Source organism: Neoarius graeffei, chromosome 12 (assembly GCF_027579695.1).
Source record: "Neoarius graeffei isolate fNeoGra1 chromosome 12, fNeoGra1.pri, whole genome shotgun sequence".
NCBI classification, from domain to species: Eukaryota; Metazoa; Chordata; class Actinopteri; order Siluriformes; family Ariidae; genus Neoarius; species Neoarius graeffei.
Genome location: NC_083580.1, coordinates 41,468,789 through 41,492,028, shown reverse-complemented (window position 1 = coordinate 41,492,028; position 23,240 = coordinate 41,468,789). Strand labels below are relative to the sequence as shown.

General features: G+C 42.8%; 1 protein-coding gene across 1 annotated transcript in view; it reads right to left on the bottom strand.

The window, feature by feature from the left end:
• Positions 1 to 23,240, bottom strand: part of nsg2 (neuronal vesicle trafficking associated 2) — a 154,090-nt gene that overhangs the window by 11,348 nt on the left and 119,502 nt on the right. Inside the window, exon 4 of the mRNA XM_060935035.1 lies at positions 4,307 to 4,417. Coding sequence (XP_060791018.1) covers positions 4,307 to 4,417 — 111 coding nt within the window. The remainder of the gene's footprint in view (positions 1 to 4,306; positions 4,418 to 23,240) is intronic.

Here is a 23,240-nt window from a genome sequence, read left to right as displayed (position 1 = left end):
GGAAATGAGTATTATTATCTTTATGTAGGATAATAATAAGAGAAATAAGAATAGGGATAAGAATAGGAATAATTTGATTAACTGACTGATTATACAGATTGCCTGGGCATCCAAGTATGACCACGGTGTTGTCCCGCCCCTGCACAAGATATACCACAATGAGATGGCAGAGGGAAGGCCCTGCGTGCTAACCAGCCCATGGCCCCGGGCCCCCAGCACCCCCCCCCACGACCCACCACACCTCGACTCCAGACCATCACGCAACACGCCATATTTGTCCTATGTAAGAATGTAAATGGCCATATTGTGGGCTTTCTCTAATATATTGCATTAAAAGAAGTGTGCACGCAGGGTGAGTCTCTGCCCAGATTTCCCCCTGCATGCCGCAACAACCCTGCATACTCATAGATATATGCCTCCTCTAAATTGTGTTAGCATTAAAAGAAGCGAGGCATGCAGTGAAACACCTGCAGAGGCATCTGCATGCATGCCTCACTTGCCCTAGTCTATTTGTTGTTCTTGTTATTGGTAGAGGTATGATGTATGTAATCTAATGTGTAGTGCATTTAAAAGACAATAAGGCGTGTTGTGTATTGCCAATACAACTATTTTTGTGTAGTTGTATCGTGATTGTTTTGTATAATTGTATTGTATACGAATAAAAAAAAAAAAGAATTACCCCCCCAAAAAATAATAATTTCAGAACGGCAGCAAGGTGCCAATTCTTATACAGTGAAGTGAACATGAGTGTCAACACAGCAGCTCGGCATAGCCTAACCTTCACTGAGACTTCACTTTCGTTTATAAATGCCTTGAGACCTCAAGAATGGCACAGGAATAGTTTTAAGCATTAACAATAAATCTAATATAGTAATTTTTATGATTAAAGTGATTCATCTAGGTAGCGGTCTGAGTGAATGACCTTGACGTCCATAACGTCACAGTAGGAAGTCTATCAGTCTCATCGCCATTTCCGCTATACTAAAACACAGAGCTGACTGCAACTTCGATCCTCCATTTTGAGCTAATTTATCACCATGCCACGTAGATGTGATGCTGGCCAGTGTAGCAACATGACAGAAAGTGGATTTACGTTGCATTCATGGCCCAAGAAATGTTCAAACTGCAAAGATTTGGATGCGTTTTGTGAGAAGTTCACAGGCACATTGAGCGCCTACGAAGTGGTTTCTCCTCTGCACATTTTACTGAAGACTCGTACGAAACCTCTGATCTGTTGAGGAGCGTTGAAAGAAGGTGCAGTACCAACAATTAAATAAAACTACAAGAATAGGAAAGTATTTTATTTATTTTTTAAAAAAGGAAAGTAAGTTCAGTTGCACCAGTTCTCCCGGAGTGTGAGCCGAGGGTTGTTGGTAAAACCCGGGACGGAACAGGGCATATTGCTCGGGCAGCGACCTCCCCGCAGTTGTTGCTAAAACCGGTGACGTCCCGTCCCGGGTTTTAGTAATTGCCTGAGCCGAGCAGTAATGGCAAAGTACTTGATATGGAGAAAATGAAGAATGAGTGGAGCAGCCATCTGATTTCTCCACTGGATATGCTTGCCTCAGCAGCAATATCTTGCCCTTACGTGGAAGAAGCGAATGAACGGAGAGCTGAACGAACAATTGAAAGTCAGGTTGTTTCAGAACAAATCGGCCACAAGATCGGCCTTCAAGAAGCGAGAACACAGACAGGTAAGGTCCGACTCTCATTTGGATAAAAAAAAGAACAAACAAACAAAAAAAACCCTCGTTGTTTACCTATATTTAGATTAACACATGTAACTTGTATTGTGTATTAAGTTACCGGTATAAGATTATTTAATTTGCTTTAGAATGTGATTGTTTCAGTTCATCTGATTATTTAATTAGCCTTTTACGTTTTATCAGTGAAAATGCATGCATGTTGCATAAGTTAGAACATCTATCCTGTTTTAATGAGAGTCAACCCACAATCAATGAAGTCAAATCAGTCTTAGTTGAGCAAGCCAGTAATGGTATGTCTTACTTTCACCATAAATTTTTATTTATATGACTTTGGTCTATAGCTGTCAAAGGCCTCGGCCTTAAAACCGGTTACCACTGTGATGTCACACACTCAGGGCTGGCTGGCTCAGCGGGGAAGCTTGAATGCCAACTTTGCGGTCGATTTTAACTCTCAAAAATATAATTTTTATTCTCATTTATGCAGCATACAAGAGTCAAGGATGGAGATACTATCCACTCAGAAATTTATTTAAAAATAAAGGTTTTGTGTATCTCCTTTATAAAGTGCATTTACATTCGGGGATCCTTCAGAGCGCACTGTGCATGCGCTTTGGATCCAGTGTTATGGGAAACACCTGATGCTGATTTGAGTACAATCAGCACGCACATGTAAGGATGCTGTTTTCACAGAGACTTTGTGAAGTATTCTGTCAGGTATGCAGTGGCAGATGGATCTAAGTGCAGGAAGAGTGTTTATTAGCAGGCCTGATATTTACAAAAAACAAAAGCAGAGTCATAAACTGTAATAATGATAACGCTTCTCAAAGCTTCTGTGTTCTTATAAGCACGTACTTATTGCCTTCAAATGAGCATCATGCGTTTCCCATAACGACTGGATCCCAAGCATGCGCACAACATGCTATGAAGTATCCCTGAATGGAAATGCACTTTTTAAGTCTCAGTGAAGGTGAGGCTATACTGAGCTGCTGTGTTGACGCTTATATTCACTTCACTGTATAAGAATGAGCACCTTGCTGCAGTTCTAAAATTCGTGGGTTTTTTTGGAATTCTTACCTTCTTGGAAATGAAGTGAGTATACCACAGGATTTTTAATCTCTCTGTTCGATACTGAGTCCCGCCAAATGTTTGCGAGCCATTTTTCCCTTTTACATTTAGAAATCTCTCTAGTTTTTCCCCTCAGATGATGAATTACTTTTGGTAAATTAAAAAAAAATCTGAGGTCTTTGTTTTGTTCAAAAATGATTTGTACATATAAAACTGCAGTAAAACCTTCCCATACCGATCGATAACAACTCGGCTGAATGAAGCACTATAAGTGTGCCTCCTGTCATGGCGGTGTAGTTACCATTGCTATTGGGGGTCATGTGTTCGCGCAAAGCCTCTATTCCAGGTCTTTCTTTGTAAGAAATGGACGCCATGTGCTCCAGGCCAAAGATGAAAAGGACCAACCAGACTAATCCCAGCAACAAGTCCAAAAGCCAGGGTCTGTCATGGTATGGGGCTACATCAGTGCCCTTGGAGACTGACACTTCTGATGCTAGCATTAATGCAGAAAAGTACATTGAGATTTTCAAGCAGCATATTCTGCCTTCAGGACATAATTTCCAAGGATAATTCAACAAGACAATGCAAAACCACATTCTGCATATATTACATCATCATGGCTGTGGAAGAAGAGGGTGCCTTTCCTCTGTGTCCCCAGTAGAGAATTTGTAGCAAATTTTGAAATGAAAGATATGACAATGACCATACCGTTGCACATTTTAAGACCCATTTGCAGGAAGAACGGGACAAAATAACACCTAAAACAGTTCATCACTTGGTGTCTTCAGTCCCGAAACATCCTTTAAGTGTTGTGAGAAGGAATGGCAACATTACAAATTGGCAAATGCTTTACTATCCCAACCTTTTTGAATTATGTTGCAAGAATCAAAATTGTAGTGTTATTTTGAAAACAAACCCCAAAACAATAAAATTCATGAGGTAAAACATCAAATAATGTGCTGTTGTATTTTTTTTAGTGCAGTACAGGTCAAAGATTATTTACAAATCATTGTTTTCAGTTTAAATTTCAATTTTAACATACCATCCCAACTTTTTCTGATTTGGCATTGTATTTGTATCATTATTGGACATGTTTCACTATTACAACTATGTTGTATGAAATCTACTTGCACAGCATGCATTTGTCTTGAATGTTATCTATTGGACTGTAACTTCCTAATTTGCAGGACATGTTGTCTTGGTGATTATCTTGTACTGCACTGTTGTCACTTTCCTTCATAATATATTGCACCAAGGCTTTGGGTGATGGGGCTTTTTTTTTTTTTTAAACTGTTTACTTGTATATGACTAGAATGAGAACAAAGCTCTTAATAAGCCAAATTGTTCAAGCATGACTGAATCCACAACACATGCATCAAAGGACATGCGAATAGGTTAATTTTACTAATGTGTTAAAAAGCTTAATAGGAATATTATACCATATAGGTTTTAAAATGTGGGGTATTCTATTTTTCAAGAGCCTGATTTATGGAAGCCCTGACTGAGAGAGATAAGTCTAATAAACACTCCCTCACCTTGTACACAAAGCCATCTGGGCAGGTGTGGTCATAAGTGAATGCCTTGTACACCACTAAGAACACTATGCAGGCAAGAAAAGCCAAAGCCAGGACAATTAGGATGGTGACCTGTGGAAGGAAAAGGACAATCTAGGTGTAACAGTCATCACTGTCTGTGTTATCAATGTTTTATTAGATTTTCATACCTGTCACCTTGTACATTACAATTTTCAGTTATCTTGGTCTAGTTTACCAGTGTCTCAATTTTTCTGTCATACCAGTAGTTGATACCATTATGCCAGACCAACAATCACATTCATAAAATCTACATTTTTTGCAGCCACTTGAACTAGTCATCACAATTAAGTGATACAAATGAGGAATTGGCATATTTTTCAAAGCCCTGTGGCTCAAAAGAGGCTGGCCAAGTTATTTGTTAAGACTTATAAGCACAGAAAAAGGGATGGAACTTTGTTTTTTTAGCTGCAGTGTCAATAACTGGTGTCAGAGATTACCAGCTACTTATAAATAAGCAGAGAGAGAGAGAGAGAGAGAGAGAGAGATGCATGTTATACACTACGTTCAGACTGCAACCTGAAACGACCCATATCTGATTTGTTGTGAAATCCGATTTTTTTGTTAGGCCGTTCACATTACCAATTATATGAGACTTGTATGCGATCTCCAATATGAATGGAAAATGACCCAAAAGTGTCCCGCATGCGCAAATTGACACGTAATAAGCACATCTACGTAATATGTAAACGAAAAAAAGCGCACTCTTCAAGTTTCCACCAAAGAGGCGGGATTAGCCAACGCAGAATAGTGACGTTTGTCTCTTGTTGATGACGTGTAGGTCGCATGAATGCGACCTGTCCGGTCAGACTGCAGTCGCATGTGAAAATAACGGATATGCATCGGAATTAGGACCACATATCCAAGCGGCCTGGGTCGCATGTGAAAAAAATCGGATCTGTGTCGTTCAGATTGTCAATAACAAATTGGATACAGGTCGCATATGGGCAAAAAAATCGGATATGGGTCGTTTCAGGGTGCAGTCTGAACGTAGTCATAGATATAGTCAGATGACAGCTTAAAAAAAATTCAGCCACTTTTATTTTATAAAAATATGTTGACAGTTTATGGTTATTGTTACTGTAATATGTAAAGCTATTTATTGTTAATATGAACAAAACCTTGAAAACTGCAAGACTATTAACTGCTAAGAATCTTACTATAAATTTCAGATTTATGTCAGATTAACAGGCAACACTGTATATCATACAAAATGCCTTCTGTTTGTAGTGTAGCTTTTTGTGACATCTCAGTAGTGTAGTCAAACCCACTCATTGCAACATTAGAAAAAAAACCTGCAAGATATGAATTTCTACTTGTCCAGGGTGTACCCCGCCTCTCGCCCATAGTCAGCTGGAACAGCTTGCCTGTGACCCTGAACAGGATAAGCGGTTACAGATAATGGACAGATGGATGGATGTGAATTTTTTTCTATATGAAAGACAGGAGAGATGGGCCAACTGAAGTCTGTAACTTTACTTGACTAACAGTAAATGCAAATGAACCCCCTAAGCACTTCAGATGAATTACATCTTCCAAAAGGTAAGAGGACTGTTGGAAATTATATTTCATCATCACTGTTAGATTCTGTAATTGTGTGTATCCAAGCTTGAGAATAGAAGATTGAATTAATAGCTCCTGTGCATCTGCTGCTCAGCAATTGGTTTCCTCACGGGCCTGGGAGTGACATCACTAACACAGAGACCATGTTCAGAGATGTTTCTTGGTTTATTCGAAGTCAAACATGAGTATATATTCACACACAAGGGTGTGGTGAAGCGAACATAATTGGTCAAGTAGAACAAAGAAATGCACATATACTTCCACAACTGGTTAAGACATAGCAGCAAATAATGACATATACAGAAATGGAGAGAAGAGTACAGAGCACTGCCAAATAAGAATGATGATGATGATGATGATGATGCCCTTTATTGTCACTAGTCACATGCAGAGCCGGCCCGTGGCATAGGCAATATAGGCAAATGCTAAGGGCGCTGCGTCCATCCAGGGGCGCAGAAACGGGAGGAGAAAAATTATGACTTCCACTATTCTGAAAGCGAGTCAGCATTATAATGTCTTAGCCTAATTTAATTGTACAGCAAAGCATGTAGTCAGGGTGCGATTTGTCAAAAAAAGCGGGGTGGGGTGGTGGTTGTTAATCATGAAACAATAAGCGCTCAACAGTGGTTCGCCCTGTCTATAGTGTGTCTTCGGGCGCGCAAGTGCACATCCGCGGCTATTCTCTGTTTTGGCCATGTAATAGCCTAAGTGTTGTTGGCTAAAGAGTGTTTTTGCATAACGTAGATAACTGACATAGATCTGTTGCTTGTTTTGAATATGGCTGCACTTGGAGCAGTCTGTCGGTGTCGTTGAGCAGTCTGGGCTGAAGTAAAGGTCTTTTATGCACCGAACACGTTTCGCAGCGAGATATTCCAATGGTGCCTGGCACGTTTTTTTTTTTTAATAAAACAAAGTTGCTTTGTTGATCTGTGTTCTCATTAAAATGACAGTTTAGCAGCTCATTCAAGCAACCATGTTGCGAAGAGCTTCCTGGAGGAAAATATAATAAACGCGTTGAAAACAAGAAACAATCTCAGTACGTCAAGACTGCAGGGAAACGAAACAAGCACTCAGATGTGTTCTCTTTACAAATAGCATAAATGGCACACTTTCTCTCCTGTAAAGGAAGAAGACACAAAAGCAACTCACCGAGCGGGTGGTGAAGAATTCAGTAAATAATAATAATAATAATAATAATAATAATTATTATTATTATTATTATTATTATTATTATTATTATTAATAATAGACCTGTTACTTTCCCAAGGCGCCCCCTCTCGTCCGACCAGGCTTTACATATGCTAGACTACTACTTGGGGAGGATGGTCGTGCTTTAATGCAAGCTGAAAAAATGTCAAAACGTCCAAAATTGTCAGGAGCCCAGGGAAGAAAGAAAAGGAAAGAAGAGGAGGAAAAACGCCATAAAAAGTCATACAAAGGAGCTGAAATTATGTTTTTCACTCTCCCATATGTGGACAGAGACAGGACAGACATGAAAGTGCTGAGAAAAAAAAATAGGAAAGCAGCACAACATATCAACATATAGTAAACTAGTATTTCCCTTGTACTATATTCAATATCAACATATACACATATAGTTACATATCAACAGTTTTTTCCCCCTGTTCTACATTTAGTTTTTCAATAGTTGAAGTTGAAGGCAGTACCAAAAAACACCACTAGAGGTATTTTTAATATCACAATTTTATATTTTTTTATTTTTATTTAAATCCTTGTATTTTTCATGCACACTGGTTTCTTTAATATCTTATTTTGTGCAATGTCTTATTTATATTGCATTTACGAATTACAACACTTGTTTACATTTTTTATTTTGGGAGTACTGTAAATGTAATACTTTATGTAAGCCATTTATATTATGTTTCATATATTCAGTTCATATTTTGTATTTGTTTCTTTAATTCAGTATTAAATATTTTGAATGTGCAATTTCTTTATTTAATGCCTTTAATTAAGTATTTTGAACGTGCAATTTTTTTGTTTAAATAAAAGAATGTTTTAAGACAAAGCTATTCCATTTCTTGTTAGTATAGATACACTATCAGTGGCTTTAACTGGTGTTGGGGAGGGGGCGCCACCTAAAATCTTGCCTAGGGTGTCAAATTGGTAAGGGCCGGGCCTGGTCACATGTACCAGTGAAATTAGCTGTCAACCTGTCCATACATATACAACATACAATTGACACAGGGTAGACAGGACAGGAAGACAGGGATAAAGATAAAAAGGAAACACAACATGAGGAGAGATAAGGAAAAAAAGGAACACCCCCCACTATGCTCCTGTCAGGAGTACAGTGTGGGAACATTTTAAAAAATCTTTGCATAAGCACACAACAACACAAGTTCACTTTAAACATGGGACTTGAGGGGGGGGAATCAGGGGGAGGAGGTAATCCAGTGCAAGCAAGCAGCCGTCTGCTCCTGCAGCCATGAAGGCGCTGGTCACGCACCCGCTTGTCACACTGGGGGTAAAAATGGCGACTGTGGAGAGTTAGAGAGGAATGCGAGGAATGAGAGTATCTCCCGGCAGTGACCTTCAGGGGGTTAATGTTTCCTCAGCAATGGCCTAAACCAAGGCCAGTGCTGTCTCGGGGCGCCAAATGTCGATAAGATATGAATTGTTTGGTCTTTCCAGACGCAGTCTTTGCACGTCCACACCGCCCGTCCGTATCTGTCCATTCCGTCCGTTCTATTCAAATTGATCTCCGAAAAACATATTCCTTGCAAAGCTGAAAGCTGCTCCGAGATAACAACCATTTTGTGGTTAAAGTTCTGAATGTCCATAGTCTGACTGCCAACAGCTTTGCCCACCACTCCAATCATATCGGGCAGCTTTGTGGGGCTTTGAACAGCTGTCACCATTGTCTGATTTCCTCGATATACCAGGGCAATGCCTAATCCAATCAGCAAAAGTCCTGTAATCATGTCTGTGAAGATACTCAGTCGTCCAGGTACATAGTAATCTGTGGTTGGTAGAAGAGAGCAACTGGACTTGCTTGAAAAGTCTTGAAGACGTTTCGCCTCTCGTCCGAAAGGCATCATCAGTTCTGTCTGTCTAATAGGGAGTATCAAGTATTTATCCTCTCATGGATCATAATAGAATCCAAATCAGAATGCTGATGGCTGCATTGAAGGTGGCTGATAGATGTCATAGACACCCACCTCTGTTCAGTGATGGTCGTTCCAGGCTGACAAAATTGAACGATCCTCTCTGGCTAAGATGTCTGCCAGTTTTCTGGAAGTCCTCTCATACTCCCGCACTAGTCGAAGGGAACTCATCCCAAAGTGTGTAGAAACATATCTGTGAAGATACTCAGTCGTCCAGGTACATAGTAATCTGTGGTTGGTAGAAGAGAGCAACTGGACTTGCTTGAAAAGTCTTGAAGACGTTTCGCCTCTCGTCCGAAAGGCATCATCAGTTCTGTCTGTCTAATAGGGAGTATCAAGTATTTATCCTCTCATGGATCATAATAGAATCCAAATCAGAATGCTGATGGCTGCATTGAAGGTGGCTGATAGATGTCATAGACACCCACCTCTGTTCAGTGATGGTCGTTCCAGGCTGACAAAATTGAACGATCCTCTCTGGCTAAGATGTCTGCCAGTTTTCTGGAAGTCCTCTCATACTCCCGCACTAGTCGAAGGGAACTCATCCCAAAGTGTGTAGAAACATATCTGTGAAGATACTCAGTCGTCCAGGTACATAGTAATCTGTGGTTGGTAGAAGAGAGCAACTGGACTTGCTTGAAAAGTCTTGAAGACGTTTCGCCTCTCGTCCGAAAGGCATCATCAGTTCTGTCTGTCTAATAGGGAGTATCAAGTATTTATCCTCTCATGGATCATAATAGAATCCAAATCAGAATGCTGATGGCTGCATTGAAGGTGGCTGATAGATGTCATAGACACCCACCTCTGTTCAGTGATGGTCGTTCCAGGCTGACAAAATTGAACGATCCTCTCTGGCTAAGATGTCTGCCAGTTTTCTGGAAGTCCTCTCATACTCCCGCACTAGTCGAAGGGAACTCATCCCAAAGTGTGTAGAAACATATCTGTGAAGATACTCAGTCGTCCAGGTACATAGTAATCTGTGGTTGGTAGAAGACTGTGGTTGGTAGAAGGACGACTGAGTATCTTCACAGATATGTTTCTACACACTTTGGGATGAGTTCCCTTCGACTAGTGCGGGAGTATGAGAGGACTTCCAGAAAACTGGCAGACATCTTAGCCAGAGAGGATCGTTCAATTTTGTCAGCCTGGAACGACCATCACTGAACAGAGGTGGGTGTCTATGACATCTATCAGCCACCTTCAATGCAGCCATCAGCATTCTGATTTGGATTCTATTATGATCCATGAGAGGATAAATACTTGATACTCCCTATTAGACAGACAGAACTGATGATGCCTTTCGGACGAGAGGCGAAACGTCTTCAAGACTTTTCAAGCAAGTCCAGTTGCTCTCTTCTACCAACCACAGATTACTATGTACCTGGACGACTGAGTATCTTCACAGATATGTTTCTACACACTTTGGGATGAGTTCCCTTCGACTAGTGCGGGAGTATGAGAGGACTTCCAGAAAACTGGCAGACATCTTAGCCAGAGAGGATCGTTCAATTTTGTCAGCCTGGAACGACCATCACTGAACAGAGGTGGGTGTCTATGACATCTATCAGCCACCTTCAATGCAGCCATCAGCATTCTGATTTGGATTCTATTATGATCCATGAGAGGATAAATACTTGATACTCCCTATTAGACAGACAGAACTGATGATGCCTTTCGGACGAGAGGCGAAACGTCTTCAAGACTTTTCAAGCAAGTCCAGTTGCTCTCTTCTACCAACCACAGATTCCTGTAATCATGGTTCCGAATAGGTAGATATCTTCAATGTCCTCCACAGAAAGAATCGCCAGGCACACGACCCGCCACCACTCCCACGCGTCCATCGTGTAACCAGCCGCAAACGTTCCAGCAGGACACATGGGTTCCCCCGAACCCAAAACTGTGTCAATTTCGTTAGGAGACCAGTTTATCAATTCCATGATTTTTTTAGAAGCTGACCTTGGGTGCAGAAGAATACACAATTTACACAATGACGAAAACACAATACAAGCACTTTAGTTAATGTTCAGATTAATCCCTGGGTGACTAACCAAATTTTATGTGCAATTACAATTTTGGCATCCAACAATTATATAAACAAGATCATTGGGGTTATTGATAACTATAATAAAATAGTTATAAAATAGTAAAATAGTTATAATAAAATAGTTATAATACCACAGTCTATTTCACAATGTCATCGTCATTTTGTCTTGTGTTATAAATTCCTGTATAGTGGTGTGGTTTTGCCCCTCCCTAAAAGTCCAAACTCCCAAGGCTGTGGCATGTTTAGTTCGTTTAGCTTGAGACAAGATGGCAGGAATGTCCAACCTTCAAACCCAATAATCCCATTGTGTTATTTGATGCGACGATCAGAGAGCAAAACATGAGTGTAGCAGACACTCTTATCCAGAGCAATATACAATACAGTATCTTGCAAAAGTATTCATCCCCCTTGGTGTTTATCCCATTTTGTCACATTACAAGCTAGAATTTTTTTTTTTGGGGGGGGAGGGTTAAGCACCATTTGATTTACACAACATGCCTACCACTTTAAAAAGTGCAAATTGTTTTATTTATTTTTTTATTGTGACACAAATGATAATTAAGATGAAAAAACAGAAATCTGGAGTGTGCATAGGTATTCACCCCCGAAGTCAATACTTTGTAGAGCCACCTTTTGCTGCAATTACAGCTGCAAGTCTCTTGGGGTATGTCTCTATTAACTTGGCACATCTAGCCACTTGGATTTTTGCTAATTCCTCAAGGCAAAACTGCTCCAAGTCCTTCAAGTTAGATGGGTTGCATTCGTGTACAGCAATCTTTAAGGCATGCCACAGATAATCAAATTGGATTGAGATCTGGGCTTTGATTAGGCAATCCATCCATCCATTATCTGTAGCCACTTATCCTGTCCTACAGGGTCGCAGGCAAGCTGGAGCCTATCCCAGCTGAGTATAGGAGAGAGACGGGGTACACCTTGGACAAGTCGCCAGGTCATCACTGGGCTGACAGATAGACACAGACAACCACTCACATTCACACCTACGGTCAATTTAGAGCCACCAATTAGCGTAACCTGCATGCCTCTGGAGCATGGGGGAAACCCGGACACCTGGAGGAAACCCACATGGACACGGGGAGAGCATGTAAACTCCACACAGAAAGGCCCTCGTCAGCCGCTGGGCTCAAACCCAGGACCTTCTTGCTGTGAGGCGACACCACCGTGCCGCCCTTGACTAGACCATTCAAAGATATTTAAATGTTTCCCTTTAAACCACTCCACTGCAACTTTATCAGTATGTTTCGGGTCATTGTCCTGCTGGAATGTGAACCTTTGTACCACTCTCAAACCTCTGGCTGACTTAAACAGGTTTTCCTCCAGAATTGCCCTGTATTTCGTGCCATCCATTTTTCTGTCAATCCTGACCAGCATTCCTGTCACTGCAGATGAAAAACATGCCCATAGCATGATGATGCCACCACCATGCTTTACTGTAGGAATGGAGTAATGGTGGCCAGGACTGATGTGTGTACCAAATTTCATCAGTTTAAGTTTTTCTGCAATAGAATCATTACAGTCCAGTTCCAAATGGTGGTGCTATACCAGAGGGTCACCATGGGCCTGTGGATATCATCAGAGCCATTATGTCCTCTAACCTGTGAAGTTTTAGACATATCGGGCAATGCATTGTGAATTTATGACACTTCCTGAATGCGTGGCGAACCATATAAAAATGTATTGGTTCACCAATTCAACATCATGCAAAATATTGCAAATGTCTTCAAAATTTAAAATCAGCAACATCGTCGCATCACGTATACCAAATATGACATGAATCCAACAAACCGCCTTGAAAGAGTATATCAAAATGCAACGTGTTTTGGCAATGGAGTCATTACTGTCCATGTACAAATGGTTGCGCTATACCAGAGGGTGTCTTTGGGCATGTAGATATCTTCCAAACCATGATATCCTATAACCTGTGAAGTTTGAGCCATATCAGGCAATGCATAGTGAATTTATAACTCACTTCCTGTTTGCATGGCGTAACATATAAATTTATTGGTTCGCCATTTCAATATCTTGCAACATATCACAAATCCCTTTGCAATTTAACATCAGCAACATCCTGACATGACGTATAGCAAATATGGCATGGATCCAACGTAACATGTCAAATGCACAAAACCAAAAATCTCACTTTCTGTTGAGTATGGCTGATGCAAAGTATATGCAATTTTGTTCAGCTCGGGGCACTCCACACCACACATCTAGCAAATTTGACACGGATAGGCCAAACTATACACTGGCAAGGAGTCTCCATGACATATGGGGGTGCTATGGAGTCCCCCAGACACACCTAGGGTCAAGCCCCTATGGTTGAGTTTTGGTGCACATGACTGACGTGTGTACCAAATTTCATGAGTTTTCGAATATATACAGTTGTGCTTGAAAGTTTGTGAACCCTTTAGAATTTTCTATATTTCTGCATATGACCTAAAACATCATCAGATTTTCACCTAAGTCCTAAAAGTAGATAAAGAGAACCCAGTAAAACAAATGAGACAAAAATATTATACTTGGTCATTTATTTATGGAGGAAAATGATCCAATATTACATATCTGTGAGTGGCAAAAGTCTGTGAACCTCTAGGATTAGCAGTTAATTTGAAGGTGAAATTAGAGTCAGGTGTTTCCAATCAATGGGATGACAATCAAGTGTGAGTGGGCACCCTGTTTTATGTAAAGAACAGGGATCTATCAAAATCTGATCTTCACAACATATGTTTGTGGAAGTGTATCATGGCACGAACAAAGGAGATTTCTGAGGACGTCAGAAAAAGAGTTGTTGATGCTCATCAGGCTGGAAAAGGTTACAAAACCATCTCTAAAGAGTTTGGACTTCACCAATCCACAGTCAGACAGATTGTGTACAAATGGAGGAAATTCAAGACCACTGTTACCCTCCCCAGGAGTGGTCGACCATCAAAGATCACTCCAAGAGCAAGGCGTGTAATAGTTGGTGAGGTTACAAAGGACCTCAGGGTAACTTCTAAGCAATAGAGATCTTGCATGTGACATCACAGCCAATTCAGATTGTGACAGACGCCATCTTGTAGGTCAAACGCCATATTCCGCCTTCTACTTCTACTTCTGGTTCTACTTCTGCTTTTACTTCTACCTTTTCTTCTGGAAAACCCTACTATATACAATTCTACTACAACGGCTGCGGCTACAAGCTCTCCCTACCTGTGCACGGTTTTTATGTTTTTTGTGTGTGTTTTTGCGTGTTGTTCATCTGTACCGGACTTCAATATCCACTACAACCGTATGGACTTACTGGACATTGGTTTCCAGCAGAAAATGACGGTTTGTAGCGATTTCCATCGCATGCACAACATTCCGGACGAGAAAAAAAAAAATTCCGGACGAGACCAGATTGCGAGACCAGCGGGGTCTCCGTGGATTGTTATTGGAAGCAAAGCGAAGGAGGCGGCGCCGGGAGCCGAAGCAAAAGCAAGGCTACAGGCAGAGCCGGCCTGTTGACTAAGCTCAGAAAACAGCTACTCAAATCTCCACTGCCAAGCCTCTACCTCTCCAACGCCAGATCCATGTAAACAACACGGACGATTTGGAATTACCTTATTCTATTCTATAATCGGCTGGTCAGTGCTATACTCAATACTTAAGTGACTTACCCATCCAGTGAGGATCATTTTCTTGTTTACAAGATGCCACATCTGAGTCGCTGACAAATCCTGAATTTCTGTAAAGATAACTGTCCAGAGATTTATAAGCACGCAGTGCTTCACCATTGAACAGCGAGGGAAAGTTGATGAGGTAATCATACACGTCCGGGTATTCCGCTGGCAGTTCAAAATCCAGTCATGAAAACTCCGTCCGGAAAGCCATAAGGGTCACAAATCTGTAGATCGTTTATTTTAGACATATATCTAGTTATCTGTTCATTAGAAAAATGAGCCGTGTAGTCCGTCGGTTGAAATTGATCCATTCTGTACATGAGTGCAGCAGTATTCAGCGGTGTTTTTGACCGACATGATGGCGGTTGTGTACTTTCCGGTCACGTGACTGCAAGATCTCTATTGAAGGCCTCTCTCACATTGGCTAATGTTAATGTTCATGAGTCCACCATCAGGAGAACACTGAACAACAATGGTGTGCATGGCAGGGTTGCAAGGAGAAAGCCACTGCTCTCCAAAAAGAACATCGCTGCTTATCTGCAGTTTGCTAAAGATCACATGGACAAGCCAGAAGGCTACTGGAAAAATGTTTTTTGGATGGATGAGAGCAAAATAGAACTTTTTGGTTTAAACGAGAAGTGTTATGTTTGGAGAAAGGAAAACACTGCATTCCAGCATAAGAACCTTATCCCATCTGTGAAACATGGTGGAGGTAGTATCATGGTTTCAGCCTGTTTTGCTATATTTGGGCCAGGACGGCTTGCCATCATTGATGGAACAATGAATTCTGAATTATACCAGTGAATTCTAAAGGAAAATGTCAGGACATCTGTCCATGAACTGAATCTCAAGAGAAAGTGGGTCATGCAGCAAGACAACAACCCTAAGCACACAAGTCATTCTACCAAAGAATGGTTAAAGAAGAATAAAGTTAATGTTCTGGAATGGCCAAGTCAAAGTCCTGACCTTAATCCAAATGAAATGTTGTGGAAGGACCTGAAGCAAGCAGTTCATGTGAGGAAACCCACCAATATCCCAGAGTTGAAGCTGTTCTGTACAGAGGAATGGGCTAAAATTCCTCCAAGCCAGTGTGCAGGACTGATCAACAGTTACCGGAAACATTTAGTTGCAGTTATTGCTGCACAAGGGGGTCACACCAGATACTGAAAGTAAAGGTTCACATACTTTTGCCACTCACATATATGTAATATTGGATCATTTTCCTCAATAAATAAATGACCAAGTATAATATTTTGTTTCATTTGTTTAACTGGGTTCTCTTTATCTACTTTTAGGACTTGTGTGAAAATCTGATGATGTTTTAGGTCATATTTATGCAGAAATATAGAAAATTCTAAAGGGTTCACAAACTTTCAGGCACCACTGTATAAGGTGTCAAATCTGTATTTTTGAACTGGGTGGCACTATGGAGTTAATGAAGGCCAGGTAGACTAATTTACCATATGTCCTCAAATTTTATCATAGGACAAATGGATGTGCAAAAGTTCATGAGTTTTTAGCCATTGTAAGCCCCTCAAAACAGTGTGGGAAAATTTCAAAATCCCACATTCCATCCAGCATGGCTGACTTCCTGTTGGGCAGAGTCAAATACAACAAAATGAACATTGTCCTGTATCACAAGACTATCGATCAGACCAAATCTCATGCCGATCCGAGCAACTTCATCTCAACCATACAGTGCCTTGAAAAAGTATTCATACCCCTTGAACTTTTTCACATTTTTCCACCTTACAACCATGAACTTAAAAGTATTTTGTTGAGATTTTATGTGATAGACCAACACAGAGTAGCACATAATTGTGAAGTGAAATGAAAATGATAAATGGTCTTCAAAATTTTAAACAAATAAAAATCTGAAAAATGTGATGTGCATTAGTATTCAGCCCCTCTGCATCAATACTTTGTAGAGCCACCTTTTGCTGCAATCACAGCTGCAAGTCTTTTGTGGTATGTCTCTACCAGCTTTGCACATCTAGACACTGAAATTTTTGCCCATTCTTCTTTGCAAAATAGCTCAAGCTCAGCCAGATTGGATGGAGAGCGTCTGTGAACAGCAATTTTCAAGTTTTGCCACAGATGCTCAATGGGATTTAGGTCTGGACTTTGACTGGGCCATTCTAACACATGAATATTCTTTGATCTAAATCATTCCATTGTAGCTCTGGCTGTATGTTTAGGGTCATTGTCTTGCTGGAAGGTGAATCTCCTTCCCAGTCTCAAGTCTTTTGCAGCCTCCAGCAGGTTTTCTTCCAGGATTGCCCTGTATTTAGCTCCATCCATCTTCCCATCAACTCTGACCAGCTTCCCTGTCCCTGCTGAAGAAAAGCATCCCCATAGCATGATGCTGCCACCACCATGTTTCACAGTGGGGATGGTGTGTGCAGGGTGATGAGCAGTGTTAGTTTTCCAGCACACATAGCGCTTTGCATTTAGGCCAAAAAGTTCAACTTTGGTCTCATCTGACCAAAGCACCTTCTTCCACATGTTTGCTGTATCCCGTACGTACATGGCTTCTGGCAAACTGCAAACGGGACTTCTTATGCCTGTCTTTCAACAATGGCTTTCTTCTTGCCACTCTTCCAAAAAGGCCAGATTTGTGGAGTGTACGACTTATAGTTGTCCTGTGCACAGATTCTCCCACCTGAGCTGTGGATTTCTGCAGCTCCTCCAGAGTGATCATGGGCCTCTTGGCTGCTTCTCTGACCAGTGCTCTCCTTGCTCGCTCTGTCAGTTTAGGTGGACGGCCATGTCTTGGTAGGTTTGCAGTTTCTCGCCTCACAGCAAGAAGGTCCAGGTTCGAGCCCCATGGCCGGCGAGGGCCTTTCTGTGCGGAGTTTGCATGTTCTCCCCGTGTCTGTGTGGGTTTCCTCCGGGTGCTCCGGTTTCCCCCACAGTCCAAAGACATGCAGGTTAGGTTAACTGGTGACTCTAAATTGACCGTAGGTGTGAATGTGAGTGTGAATGGTTGTCTGTGTCTATGTGTCAGCCCTGTGATAACCTGGTGACTTGTCCAGGGTGTACCCTGCCTTTCGCCCGTAGTCAGCTGGGATAGGCTCTAGCTTGCCTGAGACCCTGTAGAACAGGATAAAGCGGCTAGAGATAATAAGATGAGATGTTTGCATGGTAAATTAAACATATACTCAATTAAAAACACCAAATGAGGTGGTCTTCTTCCCTTCTACAATGCTACATGCTACCTGGTCATTTCCTTGGTTCCTCCCCAATATAAATACCCAGAGTCTTGTCCCTCGTGTTGCGTGCACATCGCACGCACACCACACATAGGGGTAGAAAGTGAGATGTACTTCTGTCTTGCGCGCTGCACAAATAGCAAGTGTGGAATACTTGTGTAGTATTTCTGAGGCACGTCACTCATACAATGGCCGTGAGTCACTCATGAGTCTGACTGTCATCGCAAAAAGCCCCTACTAGTCAAGACAAGTCAAGTCAACTTTATTGTCAAATATGCTATACATGCTCGACATACAGCACAGATGAAATTTCAGTCCTCTCTGACCCACGGTGGAAACAGGCAATGCAATAAATAAAAATAAAAATAGAATAATTGAAAAAAAAAACCAATATACCCAGTATAAACACTCTAGATAGGAACTAGACATAGACTAAACACTCAGACAAACAATATAAGCAGTATAAATAAACAGTATAAACACTAGATAAGAAGAACTAGACATAGACTAAACACTCAGACAATATATACAATGTAAACACTAGACAAGAACTAGACAAAGACTAAACACTCAAACAGACAATATAAACAGTATAAACACTCTAGATATGAACTAGACGTACACTCATATATATATATATATATATATATATATATATATATATATATATACACACGCACGTAAATTGGTTCAAATAAACAAACAGTCAAGGGCACTTGAGGTATAGCAGGTAAACATTGAAATAAGCAGTATAAACAAACTAGCAGCTGTTAAGATGAGGGAGTGTGGAATAGTGCAAATGAGCGAGGTAAAGTGAGATGTGCGGTCCCTGAGTTCAGTGTGTTAATGAACGATGAGATGTATGTATGTGTGTGTGTGTGTGTGTGTTTGGGGTGGGGGGAACTGTGAGGATGACATGTCAGATGCTGAAGGGGGGGCAGGGGGGTGTGCGAGCAGAATCTGTGGCAGGGGGCAGAGGGGGAAGGAGGGGCAGAACAGGGAGGGAGTTGAGCCTCCTGACCGCCTGGTGAAAGAAACTGTTCTTGAGCCTGCTGGTTTTGGCCCGGAGACTCCGCAGTCTCCTCCCCGATGGCAGCAGGCTGAAGAGGCTGTGAGATGGGTGGGTGGGGTCACCTGCAATCTCCTTCGTCTTCTCCACGTTCAGACGGAGATTGTTGTCCTTGCACCACATGGCCAAGCGGCTCACCTCACTCCTGTAGATTGTCTCATCGCCATTGTTGATGAGACCCACCACAGTCATCTCATCTCATCTCATCATCTCTAGACGCTTTATCCTGTCCTACAGGGTCGCAGGCAAGCTGGAGCCTATCCCAGCTGACTACGGGCGAAAGGCGGGGTACACCCTGGACAAGTCGCCAGGTCATCACAGGGCTGACACATAGACACAGACAACCATTCACACACTCATTCACACCTATGGTCAATTTAGAGCCACCAGTTAACCTAACCTGCATGTCTTTGGACTGTGTGGGAAACTGGAGCACCCAGAGGAAACCCACGCGGACACGGGGAGAACATGCAAACTCTGCACAGAAAGGCCCTCGCTGGCCACGGGGATCGAACCCAGACCTTCTTGCTGTGAGGCGACAGTGCTAACCACTACACCACCGTGCCGCCTCCCACCACAGTCGTGTCATCCGCACACTTGATGAAGAGATTTGAGCTGGATGTTGGTGTGCAGTCGTGGGTCAGCAGAGTGAAGAGGAGGGGGCTTAGCACACATCCTTGGGGGGCCCCTGTGTTCAGTGTGATGGTGCTGGAGGAGTTGCTGCCGACCCGTACAGTCTGTGGTCTCCCCGTCAGGAAGTCCAGCAGCCAGTTGCACAGGGAGGTGTTGAGTCCCAGCTGGTCCAGTTTATGAATGAGCTGCTGAGGAATGATTGTGTTGAATGCTGAGCTAAAGTCTATGAACAGCATTCTGACATACGAGTCTTTTTTCTCCAGGTGGGTGAGGGCTGAGTGGAGGGCAGTGGAGATGGCGTCATCGGTTGAACGGTTGGACTGATATGCAAACTGGAAAGGGTCCAGGGCGGGGGGGAGGGCAGACTTGATATGCCGCATGACTAGCCGCTCGAAGCACTTCATGAGGATGGGAGTGAGTGCGACAGGGCGGTAGTCATTGAAGCAGGATGGAGACGGCTTCTTCGGGACCGGGATGATGGTGGTGGTTTTGAGGCACGTGGGGACAACAGCCTGGCTCAATGAGATGTTGAAGATGTCTGTAAAGACATCTGTGAGCTCCTTGGCACAGTCTCTCAGGACACGACCAGGAACGTTATCAGGACCCGGGGCTTTCCGTGCATTTGTCGTCCTGAGAGCTCTCCTCACGCTGTCTGGGGACAGCGTCAACACCTGGTCGCCAGGAAGTGGTGGGGTCTTCTGTGCCGTGGTGCTGTTGTCTGCCTCAAAGCGAGCGAAGAAGTCATTCAACTGATTCAGCAGAGACGTGGAGTTGTCACAGGTCAGTGGCAAGGGCTTGTAGTCTGTGATGGTCTGAATCCCCTGCCACAAGTTCCTGGTGTCTCTGCTGTCATTGAAATGGTCAGCAATGTGCCTGGAATACTGTCTCTTGGCCACCCTGATGCCTCTTGACAGATTGGCTCTAGCTGTCCTCAGGCCCACCTCATCACCAGCTCTGAAGGCAGCGTTCCGAGCCCACAGGAGCCTATGGATTTCCCCTGTCAGCCATGGCTTCTGATTGGCCCGAATGGAGATGGTTCTGGTGACCATAACGTTGTCCATGCACTTCCTCATGTAGGCAGTGACGGTCTCCATGTACTCCTGGAGATCTGTGCTGTTGCTGTAGGTGGCCGCCTGTCTGAACATGCTCCAGTCATTGGTGGAAAAACAGTCCTGGAATGCCTCTGAGGACCCCTCTGGCCACACACGTATCTGTTTTGTAGTTGGTTTGGTGACTTTAACCACCGGCCTGTATGCTGGCATTAGCATAACAGTAGAGTGATCTGAGGCCCCAAGGTGGGGGAGGAGTAGAGCTTTGTAGGCATCTTTATGCATGGTGTAAATATTGTCCAGAGTATTGTTTCCAAGTGTGGGAAAGTTGATATGTCCATAGAGTTTTGGAAACATGCTTTTGGGGTTTGCATGATTGAAATCCCCAGCCAGGATGAGGAAAGCATCTGGGTGGGCTGTCTGCTGCTCACTGATGCGCTGATAGAGTTCATTCAGTGCTTCACTCCTGTTGTTATTGGAGCCAGGAGGGATGTATAATGCTACCAGCAATATAGCTGTAAATTCCCTCAGCAGGTAGAATGGCCGGCACTTAATAATCATAAACTCCACCAGTGGTGAGCAGTGTTTGCAGACCATGACAACGTCATGGCACCAGGCATCACTGATGTAAACACAGAGTCCTCCACCGCGAGTCTTCCCCCCCCTCGACTAGCGCTCTGTCTGACCGGTAGCATGTTAGCTGGGCTAGCTGAATGGCACAGTCTGGGACGCTGTCGTTAAGCCATGTTTCCACAAACACAAGGACACAGCACTCACTCACAGACTTAAAAGATGAGCGGAGCAGGCGGACATAATCCAGCTTGTTGTCCAGCGAGCGTACGTTGGCCAGAGTGATGGTAGGGATAGCCGGCCGGTGAGGGCTAGCCGCTAGCCTAGCTCGGATACCTCCGCGCTTGCCTCTCTTCTGCTTCCGCATGTTCCGCCTGTGGCACTTCCACTGTGGGCTGGATGCAGGAGTGGGGGTCGGTGATTGAGCAGGCCTCTGGAGCAAACCGTAGCCACATAGCACTTCCGCGTCTGCTGGATTTATATCTATGAATATAGTTCTGCGGATGTCGAGCAGAAACTCACGGGAGTATGTGTGCCTTGAGACTGATGAACGCGACAAAGACGAACAGATACACACTGTTTTAAAACACATAAAACACGAAAACACCATTCTGTCGGGACAGAGAGGAGCTGCTGCGTGTGTGCGCACCGCCATCTTGGAAAACATACTAGCCACGCTGCTGGACTTGGTTCAGGCATACAAAAGGAATACGGGTCCCGTACGCGTTCTTGATTTGTTGCAAGACCCATAGGATTTGCACGTGCAGGACCAAAAGTCTCCACAGGCAGTCTGCGACCTTCTATGGCGCTGAACACACGCAAGTGTCGCGCAAGTCTCAAGCACGGTTTTGCCAATTTTTTTTATCGTAGACCACGCGTAACAGCCCATATGGTGGGTTGTGAGTGAGGCTTTAGAATATGGCACCTTTGGTGGTAGACAATCCAATTCTTAGGTGAAAAAAGTATATGAACAGATAGTCTTAAAGTTAATAACACTTAATATTTGGCTACTTATCCCTTATGTGCAATAACCGCAATCAAGCTGGAGACCCACTGGAGACAAAAATTGTTGCATTCTTGTTTTGTGATGCTTTTCCAGGCTTCTACCACAGCTTCTTTCAGTTTTTGTTTGTTTTGGGGGGTTTCTCCCTTCAGCTTCCTCTTCATGAGGTGACATGCATTTTCACTTGGGTTATAGTCTGGTGACTGACTTGGCCAGTCTAAAATGATCCACTTTTTACCTCTTAATGCAGTCTTTTGTTGTGTTGACAGTGTGTTTTGGGTCATTGTCTTGCTGCATCCTGAATTTTCTCCCAATTAGATTGGATGAATTTCACTACAAATTGGCAGACAGAATATTTCTGTAGGCTCCAGAATTCATTCTCCTGCGATCATCATGAGTTACATCATCAATAAAGACTAGTGAGCCTGTTCCAGAAGCATCCATTCAAACCTGAGCTTTCACACTACCTTCACCGTGATTGACAGATGAGCTCATATGTTTTGGATCATGCGCAGTGCCTTTACTTTTCCACAATTTGACCTTTCCATCACTTACATAGAGGTTAATCTTAGTTCCAGAACTTTTGTGGCTCATTTCTATATTTCTTTGCAAATTCTAATCTAGCCTTATGATTCTTACTGCTGATGAGTGATTTGCATCTTGTGTCATGGCCTCTATGTTTCTGCTCTCAAAGTCTTCTTCAAATGGTGGATTGTGATGCCTTCCCCCCTGGTCTGTGGACATTGGTGGTGATATTGCTGACTGTTTTTGGGCTTTTCTTCACAGCTCTCACAACATTTGTCATCAACTGCTGTTTTCCTTGGCCAACCTGTTCAATGTCTGGTTGTTAGTACAACAGTGTTCATTTCTTTTTCAGGACATTCCAAATTGTTGCACTGGCTATGCTCAATGCTTGTGCCATGGCTCAGATTGATTTTACCCTCTTT